At 62.1% G+C, this 26,626-nt stretch overlaps 1 protein-coding gene across 3 annotated transcripts in view; it reads left to right on the forward strand.

Moving 5' to 3' along the window:
* Positions 1-21,144, forward strand: part of NUDCD3 (NudC domain containing 3) — a 67,154-nt gene extending 46,010 nt beyond the window's left edge. For 2 of the 3 annotated variants that reach the window (XM_075910896.2, XM_075910897.2), the window contains 3 exons: positions 2,425-2,568; positions 16,188-16,376; positions 18,699-21,144. In XM_075910896.2, coding sequence (XP_075767011.1) covers positions 2,425-2,568; positions 16,188-16,376; positions 18,699-18,809 — 444 coding nt within the window. In that variant the 3' untranslated portion in view covers positions 18,810-21,144. The remainder of the gene's footprint in view (positions 1-2,424; positions 2,569-16,187; positions 16,377-18,698) is intronic. The other variant, XM_075910898.2, reaches the window with a different exon arrangement.
* Positions 21,145-26,626: the final 5,482 nt, after the last annotated feature.

Raw genomic sequence — 26,626 nt, forward strand, 5'->3', positions numbered from 1 at the left:
AATGAATTTCAGTGATCAACCCTAGAAATCATGCGTCATTGTGGCCAAGAATGTGTTTGGGTGGGGCACAAAGATGGGTCTGTCTGCAGGAGGGCTGGTTGGACCTCTGTTGGCTTAGCTGTCTGAGGAGTCTTCAGACCACAACGTCTTCCCACCAACATGGCTTCAGTCTTGCCGGCTCCCGCTTCGTCAGCTGCTCTTCATCCGGGAGCTGATTTTGAACCATTGACATAGGTGGGCGGTGGGACGGCAAGCCCTCCAGGAATGTAACTTGTATTTTGTTTCCATCAAGGTAGCCTCCCTAGTAGCCATCACCTCCACCTACGGCATCAAACCTTAGGGCCTGGCCCGCTGAGGAACACTACTGCCTATTCCACGGCGCTGGGTGGTCCTGGGAACGGGTCTTGAGCTGAATCCCAAAACTTAGCCTGGCTTTTCCTTGAATCCAGAAAACTGCGCCCACTGCTTTGTCCAAAGCCCAGAGAACAGCTGGTCTGGAGTCCTCCAGCTCTGCATCCAGGAGTCCCCCAGCCAGTGCTCTATTTCTTCTTTACCATCTGACAGGAAGCAGTACCCAAGCCTACGGTTTCAGGATGGGGAAGCTAGTACATCCGTGAGGCCTACAAGTCCAAGAGTCTCTTCGGCAGCCAGCACCAAAACCGACTGTCTGAGAGTGGTAGCAACCTCTGGTGGGGATGTGGGTGGTTAACCAGCAAGCATCACCCTTGGGTTGAGGGTAGGGTCTCTTGTGGGAATGAGTCTCGTGCCCTTATTGGTGATGCTTACCGTTAACCAGCAGGGGCTGGAGCTGCCCCCACCTGCCAGGGTCTGCTGCAGGCGGGAAGTGCTGCCGCCCGGCCGGAGTGGTCAGGGGGCTGCTCCAGCCCAGCCGGGATGGAGCGTCCCCCCTGCATTTAGTCATTGATCTGGTTAACTGGGGTTTTGCATCCCTAGCCTCTGGTGCGCCATGTTAAGCAGCAGCAGGTGCTGCCTTTGGTAGGTGGGTGCTCTACATTGGGACCTCCAGGAGTAGAGAGGGATTGTATACCCTGAGGTTGGATTGGAACCCGCCCTGAAGGCATCACGCTATAACAATCCCAGGAGCTAAGGGGTCGTGGTGCTAGCAGAAGAGGGAAACACATTCTGAGTTACTGCAAGTTTCCGTTCTCTGCGTTCCGAAATCGACAGATCCGACCCCCCCTTGCTCGGAGGATGTCTCTGGCCGGTTTGGCTCAGTGGCAGTCCACGAAGGTGTGCTGTGCTGTTGGAACTCGGTCGGGGGCTCGTGTGCTAGGAGATGTCAGTTCACACAAGGTATCCCCAGCGCTTTGGAAGCAGGCTCAGCTTGTGGACACGCCATCTGTGGCTCACCTGGAGCTGCGACTAACAGCTGTGGTTCTGCCCCGTGAGTACATCCAGTTGGGAGCCCACTGGCTAATGGATCTGTGTCCTTGCAACTCGGAGAGAGGACATTTTTGATAAGTCGCAATAAATTCTGTTCTGGGATTGTGATTGTGTTGTATCAGGATCTCCCTTGCCGCAAGCCGAGCGTGCTTCTAAATCCAGCAAGTCACCTTGGGGAATCCTGCTGCCAGCTCAGCTTGGAGTGCCTCTCGTCTGCTCTGGGTCTCACCCCCTTTCCTGAGTGCTAGTGCATCCTTTGTCTTTCTAGGGGGAGAGCGAGGCTCACCCTCCACGCAGCAGGGCTCCCCCCCCCCCCCTTTCTTCAGTGACTGCAGCTTGAGGCTGGGGAGAAAGGAACAGATGGTCTCTTTGGAGACCGAAAGTAGCACCACTCCATGCACCAAGCCAGCCGTTCCCTCCACCTCCCTTGGGAAGGAGCCTGTCCCCTCCACAGCAGGTCTGATCAGGTCTCCCATATGGCAGATTGTGGTGTGAGGGGCCTGGCCTCATTCCTGTAGAGGCCATGCCAGGAATGAAACCTTCCTTGTCTCGGCCCTCAGTGCCAGCTCCTCGCTTCCGTTCCCTGCTCTGTGGCAGGGGCAGTGTGGCACAGCCTCACCCTCGGGCCTGAATGCTCCCGCCACAGATGCAGCAGGAGGTGTAGGGCCAACCCACGATCACAGCTTCGTGCTGTTCTTTGGGTGGAATCTCTGCCAGTTGCAGGTGTCGGATAAGCGCACGTCACGCAGTCTCCCCCCAAAACCCAGCAAGTACACTCTGTCATTAGCAGGAGTGAGAGAAATCCCCTTCTCGTGCCCCTGTTCTCAAAGTGGGCATGGCTAACCGCAGAGCAAGCCCCCCCCCAATACACATCCAGGGTTTTCCATCTTCTCGGAAGCTGTGGCAGGATTCCTGCCTCTGTGCTCAGCAACGGTGGGATCCCCAGTGAGTGCACTCCCCCCTCCGCCCCAGCAAGCAGAGGGGTCTGTCCCTTGTGACTTCTTGTGTGTCTGCTTCCAGGTGTCGGTGGACCTCAGCAGCAGCTCCATTCGGGTGGCTGTGCTGGAGGGGAGCTGCCAGCGTGTCCTCATGGAAGGGAGACTCACCCACAAGATCAACACGGAGAGTTCCTTGTGGAGCCTGGAGCCAGGGAAATGCATCTTGGTAAGAGCTGCCTCCTCTGCTGCCCCCTTCTCGCCGTCCTTGCGGGGGGCAGCGGCACGGTGGCTTTTGGGTCTTGGCCCTTTGACCAAGAAGCCGCAAGCTGCAAAGTCAGAGCATTAGAAGCTTGCGCCAAATCCCTGCCAGCCAAGTGGGAAACTGATCTCCTGCATCCCTCTGCCCGTGAGTCACGTTCCCAGCGCCCCGGCAGGCCCTCAGTGGCTGCATGGCTCTTCCCTCAGCAAGGTCAGGCTCCGCTCTCGCCCCGAGCTCTGCTCCGCTTGTTGCTCCCTTGCTGTGCTGGGCGGGGCTCCCTCTCCCTTTCCCACCCTGGAGCGGAGGGACGTGCGGCACAGCGCCTTGCTGCTGGGGCACCTCACCAAATCCATGTGTCGGGAGTAGGGGCAAGGGATTCTGGGGGGCAGAGATTGAGTTGTAGGCGTGTGAGGGCTCCGACTCGGGGTGCAGGCTCTGGGGTGGGGCTGGGGATTGGGTTGTGTGCTTTGGGTCCCCAGTGGGGTCAGGGCTGGGCAGGGGGTTGGGGCTTGCATTTACTTGGGTGGCTCCCTCCGGGGATGGTGAGGAGGGGCCCCTTTCCCACGGTCACAGCAGTTTGGGGTGGGGGCTAGCTGGGAGGGGTCTTGCTACATTTGGCGCCAGCTCTGGCACTGCTGCAGCTCTGCCTTCCCTCCCCATCCCCCTCGCATCACAGGCACCTTGCTGTGGGTCTCGACTTCCCCCCAACTCCAGCTCGCCCCCCTGCCTCTGATACAGCCATGTAGTGAGGCGCCTCCCCGGTGGGCCTAAGCTTGTTGAGTAATCGACCACTCGAGTCGTAGCTTCCATCCCTAGTGGGAATCGCCAAAGATGTTGCACAAAGGGACAAAGTGCCTTCCTGGAGTCTCCACGTAGCTTCTTGCAGTCTGGGGGAGGGATGTCGGAGCTGCACCTTGCCGCCAGGTCTTGGGTCAGCATCAGGGACAACCGCCCCCAAGGAGATAATGGAAAATGGTGAGCAGCCAGCTGGAGGGACAGTGCTGCTCCTATTCCCCTCTGAGGCGGCGATGGGCAGCCGTACAAACCCTACCTAGGTAGCAGAGGGACACTGACAGTCTGACCAAAGACCCGGATAACTCTTGGGTAGGTCAAACCAGCATGTCCTCTGAGAGGACCGAGTCTTCCAGCCACGCGGCTTTGGAGAAGGCTGAAATAGAGAACAGCGGCCTCATGCACTTGATAAACTTCAAAAACAACCACTGGGCTGGTAGCATTTAGACTAACAAGACACGTCGATGGGAGCGTGAGCTTTCGTGGGCACCGCCCACTTCTTCAGATGCCCACGATGCCATCTCCATGTCTCGTTAGTCTGTAAAGTGCTACCAGCCCATTGGTTGTTGAAGTTTATCCTGCACAGACTAACGTGGCTACCCCTGAAGCTTCCTCATGTGCTTGGATTGTCAAAGCGGTTTTAAGAAAGTCCCTTCTAGATGACTAAGGAAAACAGGCAACAAAGGCATTCCGTAGGCGCTTTTCCAAAGACCCTCCTCACGCTGCTGCTGTGCAGATTGTGCAAAGGTTTGTCGTGGGAGTTCCCAGGTCAGCAAGAGGACGCGTGTTTGTTAAATAAGCCTGGCTTGGAGGAGGAAGGGGACCGCGAGGTGAAGTAAGATCAAGGTGTGACGGCGCGTTGGGGGTTCCCCGTCTCCTGCACCCCGAAATGGCACAAACAGACTGCACCAGCCAGTGGAATTGAGGGTGGTTTATTGCTCCTCCAGCACAGCGCAGCACAGATGTAATCTGGTCACAGGAACTGGGCTAGGATGCCTCAGGCCCCCTTGAGATGGGGGAGACTGGGCCCCTAAACTCCAGCCCCTTCCCCTAGGCTCTCCTCCATGCTCTTCCACAGTCTAACTAAATTCCCCTCCAGCCCTGCCCCCGCAGTCAGGGCAGCATCCACCTTCCTTTGTTCCTCTCCATGGGGGGTGTCTGGCCACTGGTTCAACCAGTTTGGCCTTATCTCTGCCTAGCGAGGTTTTCCCTGCTGGGTCTTGCTCCAGACAGCAGGGGTCACCACAGCCCAGCAATTACCCCCACTACGTCACAGTTCTCCCCCCTCCGAGAGCGAACTGAGCAGGGTCACTCCGCTCGTGACCTAGGGAAGTTCGGGTCCTCTGCGTGGGAACCCGCCCCGGGGACATGGGTGCTCCCCTTGACTCGGGCCGGCCGTGGCGAGGCCCCACATGAATTGGCTTCCCTCTGTCCACTCGCCGCCCTGCTCCAGGGCGACTGGCGCAGGCCTGTCCTCGGGGGTCACACCCACCCTTCCACTGGCCTTGATCTCTGGCCAGGGTCTCTCGGGCCGGGGCCATGAGCCCAGTGAGCCTTCTCTGGACAGCCAGGGCGGCTTCCACCCCCGATGCTCCATCCAGGGAGGTCTTCCCCTCCCATAACTCTCTCAGCAAGCCCAGAGGGTCCATCTGGGGTAGAGACCCCCAAGCCGCTTTCCTCCTGTCTTGGGCCTTCCCGCCCCTCTGGCAGGAGTCACAGGACCGGCAGTACCGCTGCACAGCTGTAAAGATTCCTGGCCAATAGAAGTGCTGGAGCAGCCTCAGCCGGGTGCTCCGGATCCCTCGGTGGCCCCCAACGGGGACATCGTGGGCCAAATACAGCAGCTTGAGGCGATACTTTCGGGGGACGACCAGCTGCCGCTGGACACCCCATGCCCTCGCCTTCCTGGGGGGGAGCCACTCACGGAACAGGAGCCCACGCTCCCGCAGGAATCTCTCCTGGCCACCTCTCCCCCGGGGCTGAGCTGCATGGAGGCCAGCCTGGTCCCTCAGCCTCTGCAAGGAGGGGTCTGCCTGCACCTCAGCCTGGAATTCAGCTGCTGAGGCAGGGATCGGGATCTGTCCCCCACCTCTGCCTAGGTCCGGAGTCCCAGCCTGGCTGGACCCCGTGTCCACTGGGATGGGACCCTGAGTATGCTGCCAGGAGTCCTTCCCTGGACCCACGTTGTCAGCCCCCCGCTGGCTCTGGCTCCGGGTAGGGACTAGAGCCCGCTGGGATCCATGGGGCCACTCCTCTAGGTCATTCCCCATCAGCACCTCGGTGGGCAAGTGCGGGTGCACCCCCACTTCCTTGAGGCCCTCCTTGGCCCCCCATTTCAGATGCACCCTGGCTACAGGCACCTTAAACGGGGACCCGTCTATGCCCTTCAGGGTCAGCTGCGCGTGGGGTAGTATCCGCTCCGGGGCCACTATGTCGGATCGGGCCAGAGTCACCTCCGCCCCCGTGTCCCAGAAGCCCGTCACCTTCCTACCATCCACCTCCAGGGGTATGAGGCACTCGCTCCGCAGGGGCCGTCCTGCCCCCACCCGGTACACAGAGAAATCCGCCTCCTGAGATTCAGACTTCCCAGGGGAGGTGCACTGAGCATCCTTCCCCTCTCTCTGAGCTGAGGTTTGCCTGCCAGCCCCTGCCTCTGGGGCAGCCTGCCCTTCCTCCCGCCCCAGCCAGTTAACCCTGGAAAGTCCCCGGTCCCGGGACCTGGTGCACTGAGCCCTCTTGTGGCCTTTTTGCCCACAGCGCTGGCAAGTTAGGCTTTGGGCTGTCTCTGTCCAGGCCCTGGCTGGTTCTCTGGGGCGCAGACGACCTGTTCCTTGGTCTCGCCCCGTAGTTGACTCCCTCCGTCGCTCAGCCGAGATCCGGTCTCTGCGCGGTTCCCTTTCTCTCCGGGACTCCCGTTCACACCCGGACCGGCTCTCCGTGAACTCATCCGCCAGCCTCCCGGCCTCCTGGGGGTTCTCTGGTCTCCGGTCCTTGAGCCACAGCCTCAGTTTGGGTGGGCACGCTTCATAGAACTGCTCCATCATGACCAGCTTGAGCAGCTCCTCTGCGGTCTGGGCTCCGACTCCAGACACCCACTTGCGGCAGTATTGCGCCAGGCGGGAGGCCAGGTCCACATAGGTCTCCCGTGGCCCTTTCTGTACCCCCCGGAACTTCTTCCTGTACATCTCGGGGGTCAGCCCGAACTTGTGCAGCAGGGCCTCCTTGACTCGGTTGTAATCCCCGGGCTGTAGGTCCTCCAGCTGACTGAGCACTCCGGCCGCCTCCTGGCTCAGTGCGGGGATGAGCTCCTGCAGCCAGTCAGCTGGGGGAACCCGTTGCAGTCCACAGGCCCTCTCAAAGGCACTGAGGAACCCGTCTATGTCACCCATGTCCTTCAATTGGGCCACCACGGGCCTCTCCAAGCATCTGGCAGTCCTGGGACCCTGGGGCCCATCCGCACTTGGCGCAGCCGGTGCCCCGCCGGTTCTCCGCTCTGCCATGGCCAGCTCATGCTGCCGCTGCCTCTCTCGATCTTGGCGATCCCTCTCTCGGTCCTCTACTTCCAATTCCTTGATCCGCAGCTGGATCTCCAGCCGCCGCAGCTCTGCTTGGCTGGCCCCTGCCCTAGATGGGCTGCAGCTTGCAGGCCTCCTGGGGGAAGCTGTCTCATCTCTCCTGTGGGTTCCAGCGCTCCTCCCCCTCTCTGAGCCTGACACACTCTCAGGGGGGGTCTGGCTGCTTCCCCTGGGGACAAGATCCTGGCCCTGTGGCTGGTCGTTCTCTTCTAGCTGAGCAATCAGCTGGGCCTTGGTTGCTTTCTGCACAGGCAAGCCCCTCTCTCTGCACAGCCCCACCAGCTCTGCCTTCAAGAGTCGGGCGTAGGCCATCTGCCCGCTGGGCCCCTCGGTGCAGACTCACCAGTCTAGTGCTGCAGCGCCCCACGATTCCCAGGAACCGCTTCGCTCTGTCTCCAGCACGCCTGGCTCCAGGGCTCTTGCTTCTACTGCGCCTTGTCGCTCGCCGCTGGAAGCTTCATCCACGGGGTGCCGTGGATCCCACCCCTGACACCAGTGTGACGGCGCGTTGGGGGTTCCCCGTCTCCTGCACCCCGAAATGGCACAAACAGACTGCACCAGCCAGTGGAATTGAGGGTGGTTTATTGCTCCTCCAGCACAGCGCAGCACAGATGTAATCTGGTTACAGGAACTGGGCTAGGATGCCTCAGGCCCCCTTGAGATGGGGGAGACTGGGCCCCTAAACTCCAGCCCCTTCCCCTAGGCTCTCCTCCATGCTCTTCCACAGTCTAACTAAATTCCCCTCCAGCCCTGCCCCCGCAGTCAGGGCAGCATCCACCTTCCTTTGTTCCTCTCCATGGGGGGTGTCTGGCCACTGGTTCAACCAGTTTGGCCTTATCTCTGCCTAGCGAGGTTTTCCCTGCTGGGTCTTGCTCCAGACAGCAGGGGTCACCACAGCCCAGCAATTACCCCCACTACGTCACACAAGGACCTTCTCCAGATTCCGTTGGAATTGAAGGGAGCCAGGCCCTACCTTAGTGGAAAGGCTGGAGGGTTGGGAGACTCTCTAGCTGGCTTCTAGCACATTGATGGTGGGGGTGTGTGGTGCTGGGCAACGAGGCGGAAATGGAATCGCACGTGAAGGTAACGAGTATAGTGAGTAACTCTCAGGCAGGATTGTCTCCTTTGCCACGCACGGGATAGTCATGGGTGTTTGCTGGTGCCTCGCTCAGTGGGTGTTTGCCGTTCAGCTGTTTGTTAATGAAATGCTGTAGCCCAGCTCCCGGCAGCCTGTCCGAGCACACAGGCCCGTCGGCCTCTCGCTGGCACGTTTCAAGCATGGCGGGGGCGAATTCCCGCCAGCGCTCTGAAGTTTGCTTTCCCGCAGACACTGCTGCTGGCCAGATCGACTCTGCCCCAGGAAGCCAGGGCAGCCGAAGCAGGCTTGTACCGTGTCGAGTGACTTCGGGGGGGATCTTGGCACATGGGCCACAATAGTCCAGCCTTTCCCTTCGCGCTGCTGTGAGGGAGCGTCGTGGGGAAGGGCTCAGGAGATGCTGAGCTCAGCAGAGTGCTGGCTCGCTGCACAGCAGCAGTGAGACCCCACAGGGGTGCAGCGAGGTGAGAGCTGAGCACACAGCAGTGGAGGCCCAGGCAGAGAGCTGGGTCTGGGCCACTCAGCTCACCACAGTCGTTCCCTGCTCTCAGGCTGTCCATCTCTCAGGTGCCGGGACAAGAACCAACAGTAGCTCCTAGTTAGAGGCAGCATCGCTGGAGCCAGGTTGGCCCCAGGGGGTCCAGGAGATGAAGCGGGAAAGCGCAAATTCTCGTGTCTCTCCCCGGCAGAAGTGGGTCCGATAAAAGGTCTGACTTCACCCGGTCTCTCAGCTGTTCTGGCCAGACCACAGTGTGTCATCTGCCTGTCCAGGGCAGTGACGTCTGCTTGGGCTGGCCTGAGTGCTTTTCAGTGAGATCTGTTACTTTGTATCTTAACGTTTTTGTGGGATTTCCCCCCTCTCCTGTGATGCTCCCGCAGCCTCCGTTTCCCTGCACGGCCTTTCCCTGAGGCCCTGGGCCTCACAGTGGTACCCAGGTAAATGTACAAGCAAAGGCCATGCCCTGCAGCTCTTTGATTACACCAGGGTGTCTCCTTGGCTGCTGCGTCTCCACCTTTCCCCGCTCCCTAGTCCACATTTCCCCCCCCCCCCATTGTCTCCTGTTGGCTATTAAAACAAAGGGGGCTGATGGGGTTAATTTCCTAGTCTTGCAGCTTCCCTGTGCTCCACTGTCCCAGCGCCTTTACCCCTCCCCCCCCATGCCACTACCCTGTTGAGCCACGCTGGCCTCCTCTTTCCTCTGTGGCTCGCTCTGCATTGATCATCCTCGCGCCACCCTTTGTCCAGCTCTGCCTGAAGCGCCGGGCGCCGCACGGTCTTGTGGAATTCGATCGAAGTTGCAGGTGACCTGGGCTAGGGAGCAATGTATTTCCCAGCCCCTCCTCCAGCATGTTTGTGACAGACATTAGCGTCCTGCTCTGGCAAAGGAAGGAATCCAGTGGCTGTAATTGCCCAGCCTAATGCTCTGCCATTTCCTGATGGCCCAGAGCTCGGCCTGTCCAGTCTTAGCTAGCCTGCATCTGTCCCGTTTCCCTGTGACAGCCACGCGGCCCTGTGCAAAGTGCCAGCGCAAACTCTCCCCCTCCTCCATGTCACCGGGTAGCTTGTCAGAGTGAGATTAAAATAGATTTGCTGGAGCTGCTTTTAGAAACCTGCACTCGGAGTTGTGCACAACAACCCCCCCTCCCCCTCGAAGTTCGCAAGCCAGGCTGTTTGGATTGGTTAGAGGCCTGCCCAGGAGAGCTGTGAGTGTTTGTGTGGGGGGCACCCAGCGCCCTGCTCCTCTAGGGCTCCTCTGAGCCAGTGTCCAGTCACCCGCACCAGTGGCCTCTCCTGCCCTCTGGGAGCAGTTGGTGACGGCTCCGAGTTGCTTCCTGCCGTGTTCCCGAGCGGGTTCCTTTGAAGCCAGCTGGTTTTTGAGCAGGCTCCCCACCCTCCAAATATTCCCTCCTTGCTCTGGAACAGGTCTGTGGCTGCTCACCTCCTTCTCTGCTACCTGATTGCTCATTACTGACATTCTTCTCGAGCTGGAGCTGAAGTGAAGTTGGCATCTCGTACTTCAGCCCTGTAATTTGTTCCCCTTCCTACCTTGTTCTCTCCCTCCCCCTTAGATGTTATTTTTAAAAAGCCTTTTGCTTCCTCACTCCCGTTCGTAGCCCGGCCCAGCGTTCTTGCAGGAACTCGGCCACTGCAACACCCGGCCCAGGGTGGGCCCAGGCAGGACAGGAAGCCTCCCCACTAAGGTAACCATCCGGCTGTGACCCCAGGACAGATGCTGTGCCGCAAGGCCTGGGCGCTCTGCGCTCTGGAGTCGACACTAAACCTGTGTCCCACCCCGGGGCAGCAGGCTGGGCGTCTGCAGTCAGTGAGACTTAAACACATCCATGTCCGCATTATGCTTTGCCCTCGGCGCTGCTTCACTCCCAGCTGCCTTCAGCCAGCCTTCCATTCCTGCAGCCGAGGCCTCCTTCCTATTTCCCAAACCTGTACCTCCGCTTGGAACCTCTTCCCTGCCCCAGCTCGCCATGGCTTCCCCTCTGCTCCCTCAGAGCAACTCACGCCTCCGTCCTCTCTGCCCCCCCAGTCTGAGGTACCGAGTGCCTGCCTCCCCTAGAAACCAATGGGAGGTAGGTGTCTCGATACCCGTATCTAGCGCTTGGTCTTACTTACAGGCCTGGTCCTTTCCCTGGCCGCCTCATTGTCTGGCACAGCTCAGAGCGTGCCGTGCCGTAGCAATAACTGGGAACTGGTTACAAGACAGGAAACCAGGGGGAGGAATAAATGGTCAGTTTTCCAAATGGAGAGAGGTAACGAGTGGGGTTCCCCAAGGGTCTGTCCTGGGACCCATCCTATTGTCTTTATTTATAAACGATCCGGAGAAAGGGGTAAACAGGGAGGTGACACAATTTGCAGATGATCCCAAACTGCTCAAGGTAGTTAAGACCTAAGCAGACTGTGAAGATCTCACCAAACTAGGTGGTTGGGCAACAAAATGGCAAATGAAATTTAATGTTAATAAATGTAAAGTAATGCCCATTGGAAAACATAATCCCAACTATACGTACAATATGATGGGGGCTAATTTATCTACAACTACTCAAGAGATCTTGGAGACGTTGTGGATAGTTCTCTGAACACATCCACTCCGTGTGCAGTGGCAGTCAGAAAAACCAACTGAATGTTAGGAGTCATTAATAAAGGGATAGAGAATAAGACAGAGAATATCTTATTGTCTCTGTATAAAACCATGGGATGCCCACATCTTGAATACTGCATACAGATGTGGCCTCATCTCAGAAAAGATATATTGGCCCTGGAAAAGATTCAGAAAAGGGCATAAAAAATGATGAGGGGTTTGGAATGGGTCCCATATGAAGAGAGATTAAAAAGACTTGGACTTTTCAGCTTGGAGAAGAAGAAGCTAAGATGATAGAGGTCTATAAGCTCATGACAGTTGTGGAGAAACTAAGGAAAAGGTGATTTCTTGTTCCCATAACACAAGAACTAAGCGTCACCAAATGAAATGAAGAGGCAGCAGGTTTAAAACAAACCAAAGGAAGTTTTTCTTCACTCAGCGCAGTCAACCTGTGGAACTCCTTGCCAGGGGTTGTTAAGAAGACCAGGACTTTAACAGGGTTCAAAAAAGTGCTAGATAACCATTGATGAACCTGTCTTCCATGACTCTGTTAGCCAGGAGGGATGGGAATGGTGTCCCTAGCCTCTGTCTGTCTGGAAATGGATGACAGGAGAGGGATTATGTGAAGGTTCCCTGTTCTGTTCCCTCCCTCTGGGGCACCCGGCACTGGCCTCTGTCAGCAGGCAGGACACTGGGCTGGATGGACCTTCGGTCTGACCCCGTGTGGCGCCTCATGTTCAATAATATGCTCTAATCACGAGGGGTTCACTCCAGCGCCCTGCCCAGGGCCAGCTCTCGGGACCCTTAGGGTGACACAATGAAGCTGTTCTGGCAAGCAGCCCCACTGCTGTGTCCACCCTGTGTTCCAGCCACCTGCGAGGGACCCTCCTTCACAGCCTTAAGGGGCCCAGCTGGCTGAGCAGCATTTTACATCTGCCAGGTGCTGCCTGAGCAAGGCGCTGAGCCCCTAGCATCCACGTGGGCCTCAGTCCTGCGGAGACCCAGGATTTCTGAGGCCCGAGTGCTGAACTGAGGAGCAGCTCCAGGGAAGTGTGCTGTACCGCAGGCGGGCGGCGGGGGTCACGGTGCAGGAGCTGGGCCTTGGGGGGGAAGAATCGATGCAAGTGCTGATTGGTATGGAACTCGGCAGTGCAGTCAGGTCAGTTTCTCCTTGCGGCGCTGCTGTTCACTTGATGCTGTCCCGGCAGGTTTGCTCTGGATTTGATGATGCCTCCAGGGCAGGCTCCAAAGCCCGTCCTTTGGGCTGCGTGTATTGCAGTTTGCAGGCGGTTGGGATTGCAGGGCTCTGTGTTGCTGGATCGTCTGCTGTCTGTGTGCTTAGATCAGTCGTAGCTTGGCACCCGCCTCTCTTCGCATTATGATCGTTGACAGGATGGGACAGTGCCCTGGAAAGGAATCAGGATTGTGTAGTAATCCTGTGCCCAGTGGCAAAATCCCCCCCACCCCCCTTTGCTTAGTGGGACAGGATCACCCCCTTAACGAGGCTGTTGTCTGTAGGGCCCCTGCCTCGCTTGTGGCCGGAGTTGAAAGGTGTTGTGAGTGCAGCAAGGGACTGCAGGAATAAAGCTGGGCCAGGTGGTTTAGGCAGCTGAGTGCTGCCTTGGAGAGTTGGATTAATCCCCGCCTCTGCCGCAGATGCTGGGCAAGTCACTTCTTCCTGGCTTGCCCCATCTGCTCACTGCCTGCGGCCCTCGCGGTCCGGTGCCCAGCTAGAGACTGGGAGAGCTGATTGCTGCGCCTCTCAGCTGGAGCAGTGCCTGGCACCTAGCCAGTGCTCCGCGATGCTCATTACTCTCGTGCCATAGACCCCTCACCTTGGGCACCCAAAGCACATGGGCGTGCTTGCCTTCAGTCTCTGCCTCAGTTCCCCCGTATAATGGGGCGCGCGCCCCAGCAGACATACCAGCGTGGTGGAGTTCAGGCCAATGGGGTGGGGGAGAGTTTAGCTACTGTCGTGAAGGTGCCGTGGGAAAGCCATTGGAACGTAACCAGTCAGCCTTCAGAACAGAGCTTGATCCTGGTGCTGGAGATAAGGCCAAGGGCCAATGCTGAGCAGTGGAGATGAGACTGGATACGTGGCAGCTGCTCATTTAAATGTGGACTGACCATCCTGGGGCTGAACGAGGCAGGGGCATAGGGGAGGATGAAAGCTTGGCTTCGGGATCCCCCGGGGCCGTGCGGTTTTGAGGATGCCTGGCGAGGAAGGGAAATCGGATCTGCAGCAGGCTCCAGGCCGTGCATAGCGCCAGGCCTTCCCTGCTAATGCAGAGATCCCGAAGGGAAGGGAGAGTCCAGCCCCACCCAACTGAGTTCCCCGGGGATGCAGGAGGTTGGGATGCCCATGGCTCGCGGTTTGGTAGCCTTTCCCCTCCCCTCCAGCAGAACTGTCTGTTGCCAGGAGAAGGATGCGTCCGTTTGGCCCACGTCACCATGTTAGCTGGGTGTTGGTGTGAGGGCTTGGTCCCCCAAAGGCCCCCACCCTCCTCTCTCAGCTGGCTGCTTTTCTGTGCTCGGGAGAAAAATCTCCTGGCTTCATAACTTCAGTAGCTGCGCACTTCTGCCCGGGCTCCCTCCGGAGCTGTTGAGAGCTTTGACTAAATTGTATTGTCTGACTTTATTGATGATCTTGCAGAGGCACCAACGCAGACTGTAGATCTTCACTGCCGAGATGAGTGTTAAAACAGAAACCACTGGGCGGAAAGCCTTGGCTGTCCCCAGCACGGTGGGCGAGAGAAATCCCGATCCCCGGGAGCCAGGCGCTGTTCTCCGCATCGGATTCCCTGCTCCTGCTCCCGTGTTTGCCTAAATGGGATGATTGCACATGTACCTTTTGCCCCCCCCGCCCCCCCCCCAGCCATGACGGCAGCCCAGGACATTGCTGCAGGCCAGGCTCTGCCCCGGCTGCGCGAAGCCTTAGGATGGAAAGTCGTGGGATAGCGCAGGCTGCCCCCGCAGCACGCCTTGCTCAGTGGCTGTCAGCAGAGCCGCTCAGGTGCCTGGGCAGGGCGGTTTCCCCTCCTGCCGGCCATTCCTTCAGCTGCCCGCCTGGCCCCTTCTCCTGTCACAGAGCAGATTCCGCATCGCATGCAGGGCCGGGCGTTCCCTCCGCTAAACGCGCGTGACATTTCAGCCTCCTTCCCTCCCTCCCACGCTTGTGCAGGGGAGCTAGACTGCCGGGTGCTGAGGCAGGGCTCTTTTCTGGGTTAGTGAAATCTCCACGCTGAGGGCGCCTCCGGGCTGCGCGCGAGCAGAGTCGCTAGCTGGCTGGCAGAGGGACTTAATCCAGTGGCACCTCTGACAGGCCCCTCGGCTCTGAGCGTGGGAGGCTGGAGGCGATTCCTCCCCGCTCGCTCTGCATTGCCTGCCTGCCTTTTATCTGCCCTCCGGCCTTTGCCTGCCGTGGGGCTAGGCTGGCTGCTGACACCCCGGGGCCGGTCCAGCCTGGGGGGCGGGCGCACGCAGCAGCCCCTTCCCAGGCCAGCGGCCGCTCGCCGGCTTGGCGGAGATGGAATCTCGCCGTGCAGATAAGTCAGGGCCTGTGCGTTACTGTCCGGGGGATGACATCACCGCCAGCCAATCAGCAAGCGGCAGTTGTGCCCCCGAGTTCCCGAGCCGTTTCTCAAGTCAGATTTGATGCGTCTGCGGTTGGACTGGAGGGAGGCGCCAGGCTCTGCGGGCTCGGGGGGGGGGGGGGCAGATCCTGCGACTGAGAATCCTGCGGGAGGGGGCTGTTGAGAACTGCGGAGGCAGGACAGATGAACAGACTCCCCTGGGGGGGGGTAGGTCATTCAAACAGACTGGGCCTGTGTGTGAAGGGAGACCCCGCTGCCCCCAAGCCAGCCCCACCCCTCCCTTTCCTCCGAGTGGGGGGGACACGCAATCTAGAATGGCTAGAAAGCGCCCCCCAGCCCGCAGGGTGGGGGAGTGTTACCCAGTGGCTGGAGCCAGACTCTAGGGTTCCCCTCCCACTGGTCACTAACTCGGGGTGATGTCGGGGCGGCCTGTTCCCTGTCTGTGTCCGTTCTCTGCGGGGAGCAGGGATACTAGTGCGCCGGGGGAGAAGGGCCGAGAGGGGAACTTGGGGTAGATCCAGTGTGGAGAGAGAACCTGCCCCCCTAACAGGAGTGTGGATGTGGCAGAGCCCCCCAGCTCTTTGCATGGCAAATCCCTGTGCCCCAGTGGCGGTGGGGAGCCCGCCCTGTTCACCGCGTGTGCCCCCCGGGTGGCATGGCAGAAGGCCACAGGGCTCTGCTCCTCGCCCGCTTGGGAAACACCCCGCCCCGGGGCAGGGCTCCAGCTGGTGCTGCCACGCTTGAGCAGGGGCCGCGCCGGTGCGGAGGGTATAAAGGCTTGGGACGGGCGCGTAGCTCATGACAAGTCCCCCTCCCTCCAGCGAGTGCCCACGAAGCCTTCCTGCTCCCCACACAGCACAGCGCAGGGCCGGGGCCCACAGTCCCCTTGCAGCGACCCGGCAGCAAAGAAAACGGTGCAGATCTAAGGGCCATGGCTCCAGTCCACTGTTTGTGACCCCACCGGAAAGAGGCTCCCCTTTCTAGCTCTGTCCTGCCCCTGTCTACCCCTCGCGGACTGTCCTAAACTGCCTGGTCTCCCCCTTGGGAGCCTGGAGTCTCTGTCTTTGGTGGCCCCAAAGGGAAAGGGGGAGCCGGGGCTGAGTGGCTGGGTTGGCCTGGGGTGGTGGGCAGCGTGCTGGAGGGGCGTGACGGCACGTAGGCCGGAGGCAAGGGAGTTTAGAGCAATCGTGTAATTGTATTTCCGTGTCTGAGCGGGGTGCTCTGGCCGCAGCAGAACCTCCCTTGGCGGGGAGCTGCCAGCCTGCTGGGACACTTGGGTTAAAGCCTGGCCAGGGACATGCTGTTGGGCAGCCCACGCTGGGTCCCGGCCTGCTCCCTGCTCGCCTGCCTCGCGCTGTGACTCGGGGCTGGCCCTGGCCTCCGGGCCGGGTCTCGCTGCTGGACTGATGGGGCTTTGGCCGGCCTCTGCCCCCAGATCAGCCTGAGCAAGGTGGGGGAGTACTGGTGGAGCGCCATCCTTGAGGGCGAGGAGCAGATCGACATCGATAAGATCAACAAGGAGCGCTCCATGGCCACGGTGGACGAAGAGGAGCACGCCGTGCTGGACAGGCTGACCTTCGACTACCACCAGAAACTGCAGGGCAAGCCCCAGAGCCACGAGCGGGTAGGAGCCGGCGGGCAGCTGGGGAAGTGGGGTGTGAGCTCAGAGCCAGCACCCCGTACGCCCTCCCGCACCCAATACGCCCTCCCGCACTTCATCCCCCCCAGAGCCAGCACCCCGTACGCCCTCCCGCACCTCATCCCCCCAGAGCCCGCACCTGAACCCTCTCCCGCACCCATACCCCCCTCCCGCACCTCATCCCCCCAGAGCCCGCACCCGAACCCCCTCCCGCACCCAATACGCCCTCCCGCACCTCATCCCCCCAGAGCCCGCACCCGAACCCTCTCCCACACCCATACCCCCCTCCCGCACCTCATCCCCCCAGAGCCCGCACCCGAACCCCCTCCCGCACCCAATACGCCCTCCTGCACCTCATCCCCCCCAGAGCCCGCACCTGAACCCTCTCCCGCACCCATACCCCCCTCCCGCACCTCATCCCCCCAGAGCCCGCACCCGAACCCCCTCCCGCACCCAATACGCCCTCCCGCACCTCATCCCCCCAGAGCCCGCACCCAAACCCCCTCCCGCACCCAAACCTCCTCCCGCACCCAATACGCCCTCCCGCACCTCATCCCCCCAGAGCCCGCACCTGAACCCTCTCCCGCACCCATACCCCCCTCCCGCACCTCATCCCCCCAGAGCCCGCACCCGAACCCCCTCCCGCACCCAATACGCCCTCCCGCACCTCATCCCCCCAGAGCCCGCACCCGAACCCTCTCCCACACCCATACCCCCCTCCCGCACCTCATCCCCCCAGAGCCCGCACCCGAACCCCCTCCCGCACCCAATACGCCCTCCTGCACCTCATCCCCCCAGAGCCCGCACCTGAACCCTCTCCCGCACCCATACCCCCCTCCCGCACCTCATCCCCCCAGAGCCCGCACCCGAACCCCCTCCCGCACCCAATACGCCCTCCCGCACCTCATCCCCCCAGAGCCCGCACCCAAACCCCCTCCCGCACCCAAACCTCCTCCCGCACCCAATACGCCCTCCCGCACCTCATCCCCCCAGAGCCCGCACCTGAACCCTCTCCCGCACCCATACCCCCTCCTGCACCTCATCCCCCCAGAGCCCGCACCCGAACCCCCTCCCGCACCCAATACGCCCTCCCGCACCTCATCCCCCCAGAGCCCGCACCCGAACCCTCTCCCACACCCATACCCCCCTCCCGCACCTCATCCCCCAGAGCCCCCACCCAAACCCCCTCCCGCACCCAATACGCCCTCCCGCACCTCATCCCCCCAGAGCCCGCACCCAAACCCCCTCCCGCACCCTTACCTCATCCCCAAGCCCCTACCCTGACCCCCACACTCCCCAGGGCCGGGTCCTACACCTCCCCCTTGCACTCCAACCCCCTGTCCCAGTGCCAAACCCCCTCTGAGCCAGCACCCGAGACTCCCTCCTGTACCCCGAGCACCTCAGAACCAGCACCCTGCCCCCCCCGCCCAGCCCGGTGACAGAGAGTGGGGGGATGGCGTGCACTCAGGAGTGCATCCCTTGAGGCAGTTCTGGCTCCCCCACCCCCCTCTTCTCGCACACCTGTCCTGCGCAGGCCGGCCTCGCCCCCTGCCCTGAGTCACCAGCGCCCAGGGGTGAGTCCCGGAGCCCTGCCGGCAGCGCTGGGGAGGGGTGTGTCTGGAGGCAGGTGGGCGAGTCTCAGACGGTTCCTTCGTGTCCGGCTGAGCTGCCCCCAGAGCCTGCCGGGAACAGCCGAGTGCAGAGAGCCGGCCTGGAGCTCGTGCTTGGCCAGCCCCAGCAGCGTCCCGCTAGTGGCGCACGGCACTGCTGCTGCCCTCCCCTGTGCCTGGGGAGACCGGGCTGCCCCGGCTGACTTTGCCTCACCGGGCAGTGGAGCTGGCTCCTCCCGTTGTCCCGCGGACCAGACCCTGCCCCAATAAGCAGCCGCCGGGGCCGTAGGCTGAGCAGGGGACGGCGGCTTTCATCCGCGCCGGTGTTTGAGCGCCAGCTCGGGTCTCTGCCCGAGCAGCCTCAGCTTGGCCGGGCCCTCGAGAGGCCACCTGGGCCAGCCCCCGCCCCGTGGCAGGACGAAGGGTTCCCCGGTAGTGTCGCTTCTTTGGGGCCCCGCTGCCTGTGCCCATCGTGACCTTAGCACCGACATGCCGCCTCTCCCTGAGCTGCAGGCTGGCTCTAGGGGTGCCGGGACAGACGGGTGTGGAGCTGGCTCGGGAGGGGCCCGCGCGCCTTTCCTGGAGCTAGCGGGAGAAGCAGGAGGGCCCTGGAAGCCTTGATTGAGTGGGGGGCGGAGTGCCAGGCTGGGGGGGCAGAGCCCGGCGTGGGCGGAGCCTCAGGGCCCTGTGTTTTCAGAAAGTGCACGAGATGCTGAAGAAGGGCTGGGACGTGGAGGGCTCCCCGTTCCGGGGCCAGAAGTTCGACCCTGCCATGTTCAACATCTCCCCCGGGGCCGTGCAGTTTTGAGGACGCCCAGCGAGGAAGGGAAATCGGATCGGAGGCCAAGGCCAGCGCCCGTGTGTGTAACCTGCTAGCGTGGGGGCTTCCCCCTCTGCCGCCCCCACCCCCGCGTGGCGCCCGGCCGCCCCTTGCTCCTCGGGCGCTGTTTGCAGACAGCTGGCGGGGCGGGGGCGGGGCGGGGGAGGGCGTGTGGGTGTCTCCTTCCCCCGTGCCAGCCTGGCGTGCGAGATGCATGTGGGGGAAGCCTCGCGAATGCAGCGCTACGTCCTCCGTCACCACGGCAACCAGCGGCTGCTGGTAGCGTTTCCCTCTCTCCTGGGCGGGCGGCCGGGCGGCTGTTGTTTTTCAGGCGGAGCCGGTGCTTGTGGAGATGACGGAAGTTTGTCTGGCTGGCTTCTGGGGAGCCCCCTGCAATGGCAGCGCTGCCCCTTGGCGCTGGGCCCCGGTGGAGGCCATGTCGAGGAGAGCTGCGCTGTCGGTCCCTGGCCGCTGGCAGGGGGGTACAAGCTTCAGCGGAGGTGCCCGAAGCCCGGCACGCTCCAGGCACTGGACACCCACACAGCCTGGGCATGGGCCCGCGCCTGGCTCTGCCCTCCGGTCTCCCTGGCCTTAGCAGCTGGGTTGCTGGTTCTGGTAATAAGGCTTTGGCTGTGGCTGGGCTCGGGGGGCCAGGCCTGCCCTGCGCCAGCCTTTGCAAATGGGAGGAGCCCGTCGGGCTAACGCGGCGCCGATTCCCAGAGGCCGCAAGCCCCGGCAGCTCCTCTTGTCTGCGCCTGGCTGGGGTGTCCCCGCTTTGCTGAGCAGCCTGGCCCAGCTCCCTAACCCTCCCCTCCCCTCCCCTCCCCGGTAGGGACTCGAAGGGCCAGCGTGGTGGCAGCAGGGCTACAGCTTCTGGAGGTGTTGCTGGCTGCACCGTGCCCAGGAGCAGCGTAGCCAGACCCCCACGTGGCTAACGCTGGCTGCTCAAGCACGATGGGGTGGTGCTGGGCTGCAGGGGCCCCCCTGAGGCTCAGACTCCTCCAGGGCACCCTGTGCGCTTCACCCAGAGTCCCCTCATGCCAAGAACCCCCAGGGTGCCCTGCCCTTCTGCCAGGCGGGCCAGAGAACAGGCCCAGTGCAGCCCAGCACTGCTCCGCAGGAATCTGGGCGGGACGTCTCTACTGAGCACGTGCTGGCTGATTTCTTTTTCCATCCAAAGGAGTGTGAATTTGAGGCCTTGCCCTGACCCCAGGGCCCTGCCCAGGTTCGTCCCTGTCCCCAGCTCCAGGAGCACTAGAGCCGCTGAGAGGAAAGGGGGTGGGGCTGGCCGATGGGCAGGGCGAGGTGTATTTCCCTGGCCTCAGGCTCTGGGCCTGGACTGGGCATGGCTGGAAACTTTCCAGCCTGCCAGGTTTCTGCTGGGCAGGTGACAGCCGCTCCAGGGGAGGGGCCCTGGCAGTGCCAGCAGCCGGTCTGGAACGCAGGGTGAGATGCGACCGGGCCGGAGGCCGCCCAGCCATTCGTGCCAGAGAAGAGCATAAAGCAGCACCCCTGTGGCGGCAGGTCTGCTCTGCAGCGCGGCAGCCAGGCCCTAACGACAGACGCTGTGGGGTCTGAGAGGTGCCTGTGGGCCCCTGCAGGGCTCGATTGCAGAATGGGGGGTTGAAGCGGTCCCCTAAGCTGTTCCCAGGGCACCCCTTCCGCACCCCCGCACTGAGCTGCTGTGGCGAATGGCCCCTCGGGCTCTGGGCAGTGCCGCTCGCTCGCCGTGGCTTGCTACAGCTTTGCTACTCGTGCTAGAGCCAGCCCCGCTCAGCCTGCCCTGCCCCACAGCCTGCTCCATCCCTGCCCCTGTGCGTGGAGCAGCCTGGGCACCTGCCCCCAAAGGGCTCCGGCTGGGGGCTCTGCCTGGATCCACAGCCCCTTACCCTCAGTGCCTGAGGCCCCCACCTGGAATAATCCCTTGGCCTAGACTCTGCCCCCCATCACAGCTGGGCGCCTGCTCGTGGGCCGTTTCTCTGCTGGGTGAAATGAGCCGGCGCTCGTGGTGTGTTGGCCGGCTCCCCTCTCCCTCCCTCCCTCCTGCAGCCTCGTGGTTCCTGTGGCTTCACTCTTCCCTGGCCTGGTGGCCACAGGCCGGGCTCTCCAGCCGCCAGTGCTGCCGTGGGGGCAGCTTGCTTCATTCGCGTGTTACGGCCCAGCTGGCTCATTGAACCCCTCGCCGGCTGGCACGGAAACCGGCCACACCAGCGTCCTCCGAGCAGCACCCGGGAGCCAGTGCCCCGTGGCCGCCACATGCGGCTGCACATGCGCTGGGCTTTGTCCGCCTCCGCCTTGCTCTGCAATAAACATGTTTATCTGAGTAACTGTGTGTGCGTCTCCTTCTGGGCACAGGCATTGGGCTGGCTCCGGCCTCCTGCTTTCCTGGGCCGAGCTCGGGGAGACACCAGGCTCCAGCTTGGAACTGCTCACTGGCTCCACCCGGCAAGGGCAGCGCTTGGAGATCAAGGCACGGGGCTGCAGGAAGGAGCTGGGGTTGGATAGATCCCACGGGGGCGATTTGTCAGGTCTAAGGGGCGTGGCATTTTCAGTGCCACTGGGTTGACCTGGCCGCACCTTCCCACCACCCGCTTCCCCGGGCGAGGGGTCCAGCCGGCTGGGCGAGGGGGCAGGGCGGCGGGAGCTTGTTGGGGCTTAGAGGTGGCGTCAGGCTGTGGGGAGGGCCCCCGTTGTGGGTTGAGTCCTGGCTGCGAGTGAGTGGGAGGGGCCGGAGTGCTTTCTTCCTGGGCCGAGGGGACCTGCTGGCCAGTCCGCGGAGCGGGGAAGGGTCAGGGCTGACGGCCAGCGGGGTGCAGAGGACAGCATGTGACTGTAGGACACAGGCCCCGGGCTGTCACCCAGCCGCGGGCTGGCCACGGGCTCGTGGCCTCCGCTGCCGAAGGGGAGCCGCATTCCCATTGGAACAGGCTGGCTTTCCGCTCTGCCGCCGGCCTCTTGACTGCCTTGTGCCTCGCGGGCCGAGCCCTCCAGCACCTGGACTTTCTCCCCGCCAGGTGCTGACCTGGAGCTTCCTCCTGAGATGCTGGAGCCATCAGCCAGCCGTGGGCCTCCTCCGGCGAGGCCTGACTCACCCTGGCGCGGCGGGAGGACAGATCCTGTTCTCACCCATGTTCCCGTGCTGCCGCCGCCGCAGAGAGCGCGCTGTCTCGGTGGCGCCAGGGAGGTGAACGTCTGCAGCCAGCCCACAGCCCGGTGCAGGGGGGACAGCCGGACTCGGAGGGGGGGATAGTGCTGGTCTCCCCACTAGGCTGCCTCGCTGGCACTTTCCAGCTGGCACAAGCGAGCGCCTGGCGCATCCCCAGCGCTCCCCCTCGGCACTAGGAAGCAAGAGGAGCCCGCCCCCTCGGCGTGTGCGCGAGGGGAGGGGTGAAGCCCAGAGAGGGCACTGGGCAGGCACGGCCCGGGCGGCAGCTGTGGGGTCTCGCCCTTTCTGTGGCCGGTGGGAGGAGGGGGTGTGGGGCCGAGCCGCGTGCTTGGCTGAGGGCTCTCCCAGGCTGCTACGGGAGGAACGTGCGGGAGCCGCAGCACGTCCCGGGCCTGGGCCCTGATCCACCCTCGCAGCTTGGCTTGAAGCTTCCGCAGCCCCCCGGCAAGCTGGCGGCTTGGCCTGAAACCTGCCGGGCGAGGCCAGGGCGGGGCTGGTGCACGTGGAGGGGACGCGGCACTCACAAGCGGGACGGGCAAAGGGGTGAATTGTCTGCGCCCAGCCAAGGCTCCCCCGGCATGCCCACCGCCCAGCCCTGGCCGTGGGGGGAGCCGTGTGCCCGGGAAGGCAGCTAACGGGTCCCCAGGACCCAAGCAGGGCCCTGGAGCTGCGGGGGAGGGGGACTTTGGGTAGCAGGCGTGGTTGGCGCTGGGGGCTGTGCCGGGCTGGGGGGCTCAGGGCCGGAGCCCCCCCAGGTGGCTGCACAAGCTGTGACTGCTGCCTCGTGTCCAGCTGCCCGTTGCAGGTCCCCGCTCGTCCCCTGAGCTTTCAGGGACCAGCCCTCGGGCAGAGCCATCCGTGGGCACAGGCCGGGGGCTGTCCGAGGGAGACCGCCCTGGCCCCTTTGTCCCGGACGGGGCTTTTCCAGCAGCGCCCGTTCTCCCACCCCCGGCTCAGTCCCAGCCTCTCTGCTTTCTGCCCACTTGTTTTCCTGGCCCCCGGGAAGCGATGCCCCTTCCCCAGCCACAGCCTCGTCCCGGTGTCTCCTTGAGAGCGGGCACAGAATCCCCCGGCCCCGCCGCGCTGGCTCGGGCAGGGCTGGCACGCTCTCTCCAGCCCGCTGGCACCGGCATCCAATCTCTCATCCCAGCTGGGCGGCACCTCCTGCTGCCAGGGCCCAGCCCTGCATTGCCTGCCCGTTGGCGCTCCGAGGGGGGCAGCGGTGGGTAAGGCCTCTGCCCTGTGGAGCCAGGAGGCCAGCAGGGCTAGTGCCCACCCGCGTGCCCGGCGCCCCCTTCCCTTCCGAGGCCGGCTGGGCTGGGAAGGGCTGGCGGAGGTGACCAGGCCCTGGTCGGGGGCAGAGGTGGCTGCATCCCCAGAGATGGGCCGATGTCGGTGTGATCGTGGGGCGCTGGTCTGGCTCAGCCCCACCCACCCACGCCCCCTCTCCTGGAGCGCTGGGAGTCGGGGGTGGGATGGGGGGTACCCGTTCAGAGTGCACTGTTGGGGGGGGTCACTTTTCTGGCAGCCAGGGCGGGACCCTGGGGGCTGGTTCTTCAGCTTGCCCCCAGGCGTCAGGTGGGAGAGCCCCAGGTAGCGCAGCCCCGGGGTGACTGGCTACCTGGTTGCGGTGCCCGAGGGGGGGGCAGGGCGGGGTTCGTTCCCGGGCTGGGGCAGACGTGCTGGAGACGTGCTCCCCGGCCCGGGCTGACGGGGAGCCCTGCCAGGCAGGCAGGCAGCTGGCACCGCCGTTACCATGGGCACCGGGGGCGGCTGAGGGGGCGGCACAGAGCCCAGTTATATTTGTGCTTTCATTTGCCGGAGAGAAGCCGTCACTTGGCTCCCGGGAGGCCGAGGCAGCTGCCGCCGAGCTCAGCGCCGCCCCAGGGGTGGGGGTGGCGTGGACACCAGGTGCGGGCACCTCGGATCCTGCCCTTGGGGGCTCAGGCGGCAGCGTGAAAGAGTGGTGCCGGGGGGCCTCTCCCTGCTGGGGCAGCCCTTCAGGCCCCCCCGGTGCCACCCAGCTCTCCTCGCCTGCCCTGACCTCCGCTTTCCTCCCGTCTCCCTGCAGGGCTGGCACCCGCTCTCCATTTGGGCAGCCGTCCCAGGCGGCTTGTGCCGGTCTCCTCCTAGCCCCGAGCTGGGTCTGGCGCTGCAGCCTGCCCCCATGGTGCCCTGGGGCTGCAGTCAGGCCTGTGGTGAAGGCCAGGGGCCAGGCCAGCCCACACTCCCTGCCGCGGTGCCACCAGCCAGCCCCCGTCACGGGGTGAGCAAGCGCTGCAGAGCAGCCATCTTTTGTGCAGCGCTGGGAGGGGGGGTCACGTTTTATGCAAATGTCCAATAAGCCAATTAGCATATTTCACCAGTGATTTGCATGTGGCCACCAACTTCAGCCGACTGCGCCATGCAGCCACAGCCCATGACGCCACCCAGCTGCCCCTGAGCCTGCACCCTGCAAACCTGCGGGTGGGTGATGCCAGGGATCTGCAGGCGGCAGAGCTGGGTTCTGTCGTACGAGGGCTGGCAGAGGCCCGTGATGGTTTCTCAGTGTGGGACTTAAATCAGGGAAAAAGAAATAATATCCCATGGGCCCCTCTGCCCTGCAGCCTGCACCTCTGGTCAGCGGCAGCGCTCGAGTGCGCTGACGCCGGGTGCCAGGCAGGGAACTCGCTGGCTCTCCTGCAGCGGATCTGGCACAGGCAGGGGCCCTGGCTCTTAATGGGCGCACGGGGTAGCGGCCCGAGACAGACCCAGCCCAGGGAGCTGGCGTAGTTCGTACAGGACGGTGCCCCGGGGGGGCTGGCGGGAACCGGAGTGTAGCCAGTGATGCTGTTTGTCCCTTCCCTGGGTGGGGAAGCCCCTTTGGTTCAGCTGGCCCTGGCAGTGAGGGACGCGTATCTTGGACCCTCCTATCATACAACCATAGAGCTGGAAAAGACCTCAGAAGGCCATCAAGTCCAGCCCCCTGCTCTAGGCAGGACCAATTCCAACTAAATCAACCCGGCCAGGGCTTTGTCAAGCCGAGACTTAAACATCTCTAGGGATGGAGACTCCACTACTTCCCTAGGGAACCCATTCCAGTGCTTCCCACCCTCCTAGTGAAATAGTTTTTCCTAATATCCAACCTGGACCCCTCCCACCACAACTTGAGCCCATTGCTCCTTGTTCTGCATCTGTCACTACTGAGAACAGCCTCTCTCCATCCTCTTTGGAACCTCCCTTCAGGAAGTTGAAGGCTGCTCTCAAATCCCCCCTCACTCTTCGCTTCTGCAGACTAAACAGACCCAAGTCCCTCAGCCTCTCCTAATAGGTCATGTGCTCCAGCCTCCTAATCATTTTGGTTGCCCTCCGCTGGACCCTCTCCAATGCGTCCACATCCTTTTTGTAGTGGGGGGCCCAGAACTGGACACAATACTCCAGATGTGGCCTCACCAAAGCCGAATAAAGGGGAATGATGACATCTCTGGATCTGCTGGCAATGCTCCTCTTAATGCAACCTAATATGCCATTAGCCTTCTTGGCTACAAGGGTCCCCTGTTGACTCACATCCAGCTGCTCACCCACTGTAACCCCCAGGTCCTTTTCTGCAGAACTGCTACTTAACGGGTTGGTCCCCAGCTTGTAACTATGTTTGGGATTCTTCCGGCCCAAGGGCAGGACTCTGCACTTGTCCTTGTTGAACCTCATCAGATTTTTTGTGGCCCAATCTTCCGATTTGTCTAAGTCACTCTGGACCCAATCCCTGCCCTCAAGCATATCTACCTCTCTCCCTAGCTTAGTGTCATCCGCAAACTTGCTGAAGGTGCAAACCATCCGCTCATCCCGGTCATTAATAAAGATATTGAACAAAACCGGTTCTAGAACCGAACCTTGGGGCACTCCACTAGAAACCGACCGCCATCCTGACATCGAGCCGTTGATCACTACCCGCTGGGCCCGGCCTTCTAGCCAGCTTTCTATCCACCTTACTGTCCAGTTATCCAATCCACAATCCCTTAACTTGCTGGCAAGAATATTGTGGAAGAGTGTATCAAAAGCTCTGCCCTTCCTGGGGAGAGGCGTTGCCTAGCTGTGTGTGCAGGAGTTACTGGGGGACCTGTGTGACTGCCCACTGTCCGGTAGCCACGCCAGCCCTAGGAACGGGGCCCAAACCCCACACTGGCTGGCAGTTCTCAGACAGTCCCCGGGGGCCCGCCAAGCCGCGTTGTCACGGAGGCAAGTCTGCTCTTGCGATCAGCGGCCCCTTCCCTCGCAACCCCCGGCTCCCAAAGGAGCAGTCGCTTCCTCTGCTGCACCAAAGCCACTGGCAGCCGATCCTGTACCCCAGTGATTCCCAAACGGTGCTCCGGAACCCCGGGGTTCTGCGCAGTGACAATGCGGGTTCCGCGAGACACGTCCGTCACAATCACATTTTATGGTTTAAAACAAATATGTGATTTTTGTTTTTAAATACGTGCAATTAAACTAAGTGTTGATCTCATGACCTTGGCTAGCGTTTGTTTATTATGATCCTTACTTATCCGGGGTCTACTTTTTCAGCTCCACGTATTCGACTGTGATTAGGGATTCCACAAAATTCTTTCGAGTTTCAAAGGTTCCGTGGCCGAATAAAATTGGGAAACGCTGCTCTAACCAACTA

The sequence above is a fragment of the Pelodiscus sinensis genome, chromosome 28, assembly GCF_052426305.1.
Source record: "Pelodiscus sinensis isolate ZL-2025 chromosome 28, ASM5242630v1, whole genome shotgun sequence".
Classification (NCBI taxonomy): domain Eukaryota; kingdom Metazoa; phylum Chordata; order Testudines; family Trionychidae; genus Pelodiscus; species Pelodiscus sinensis.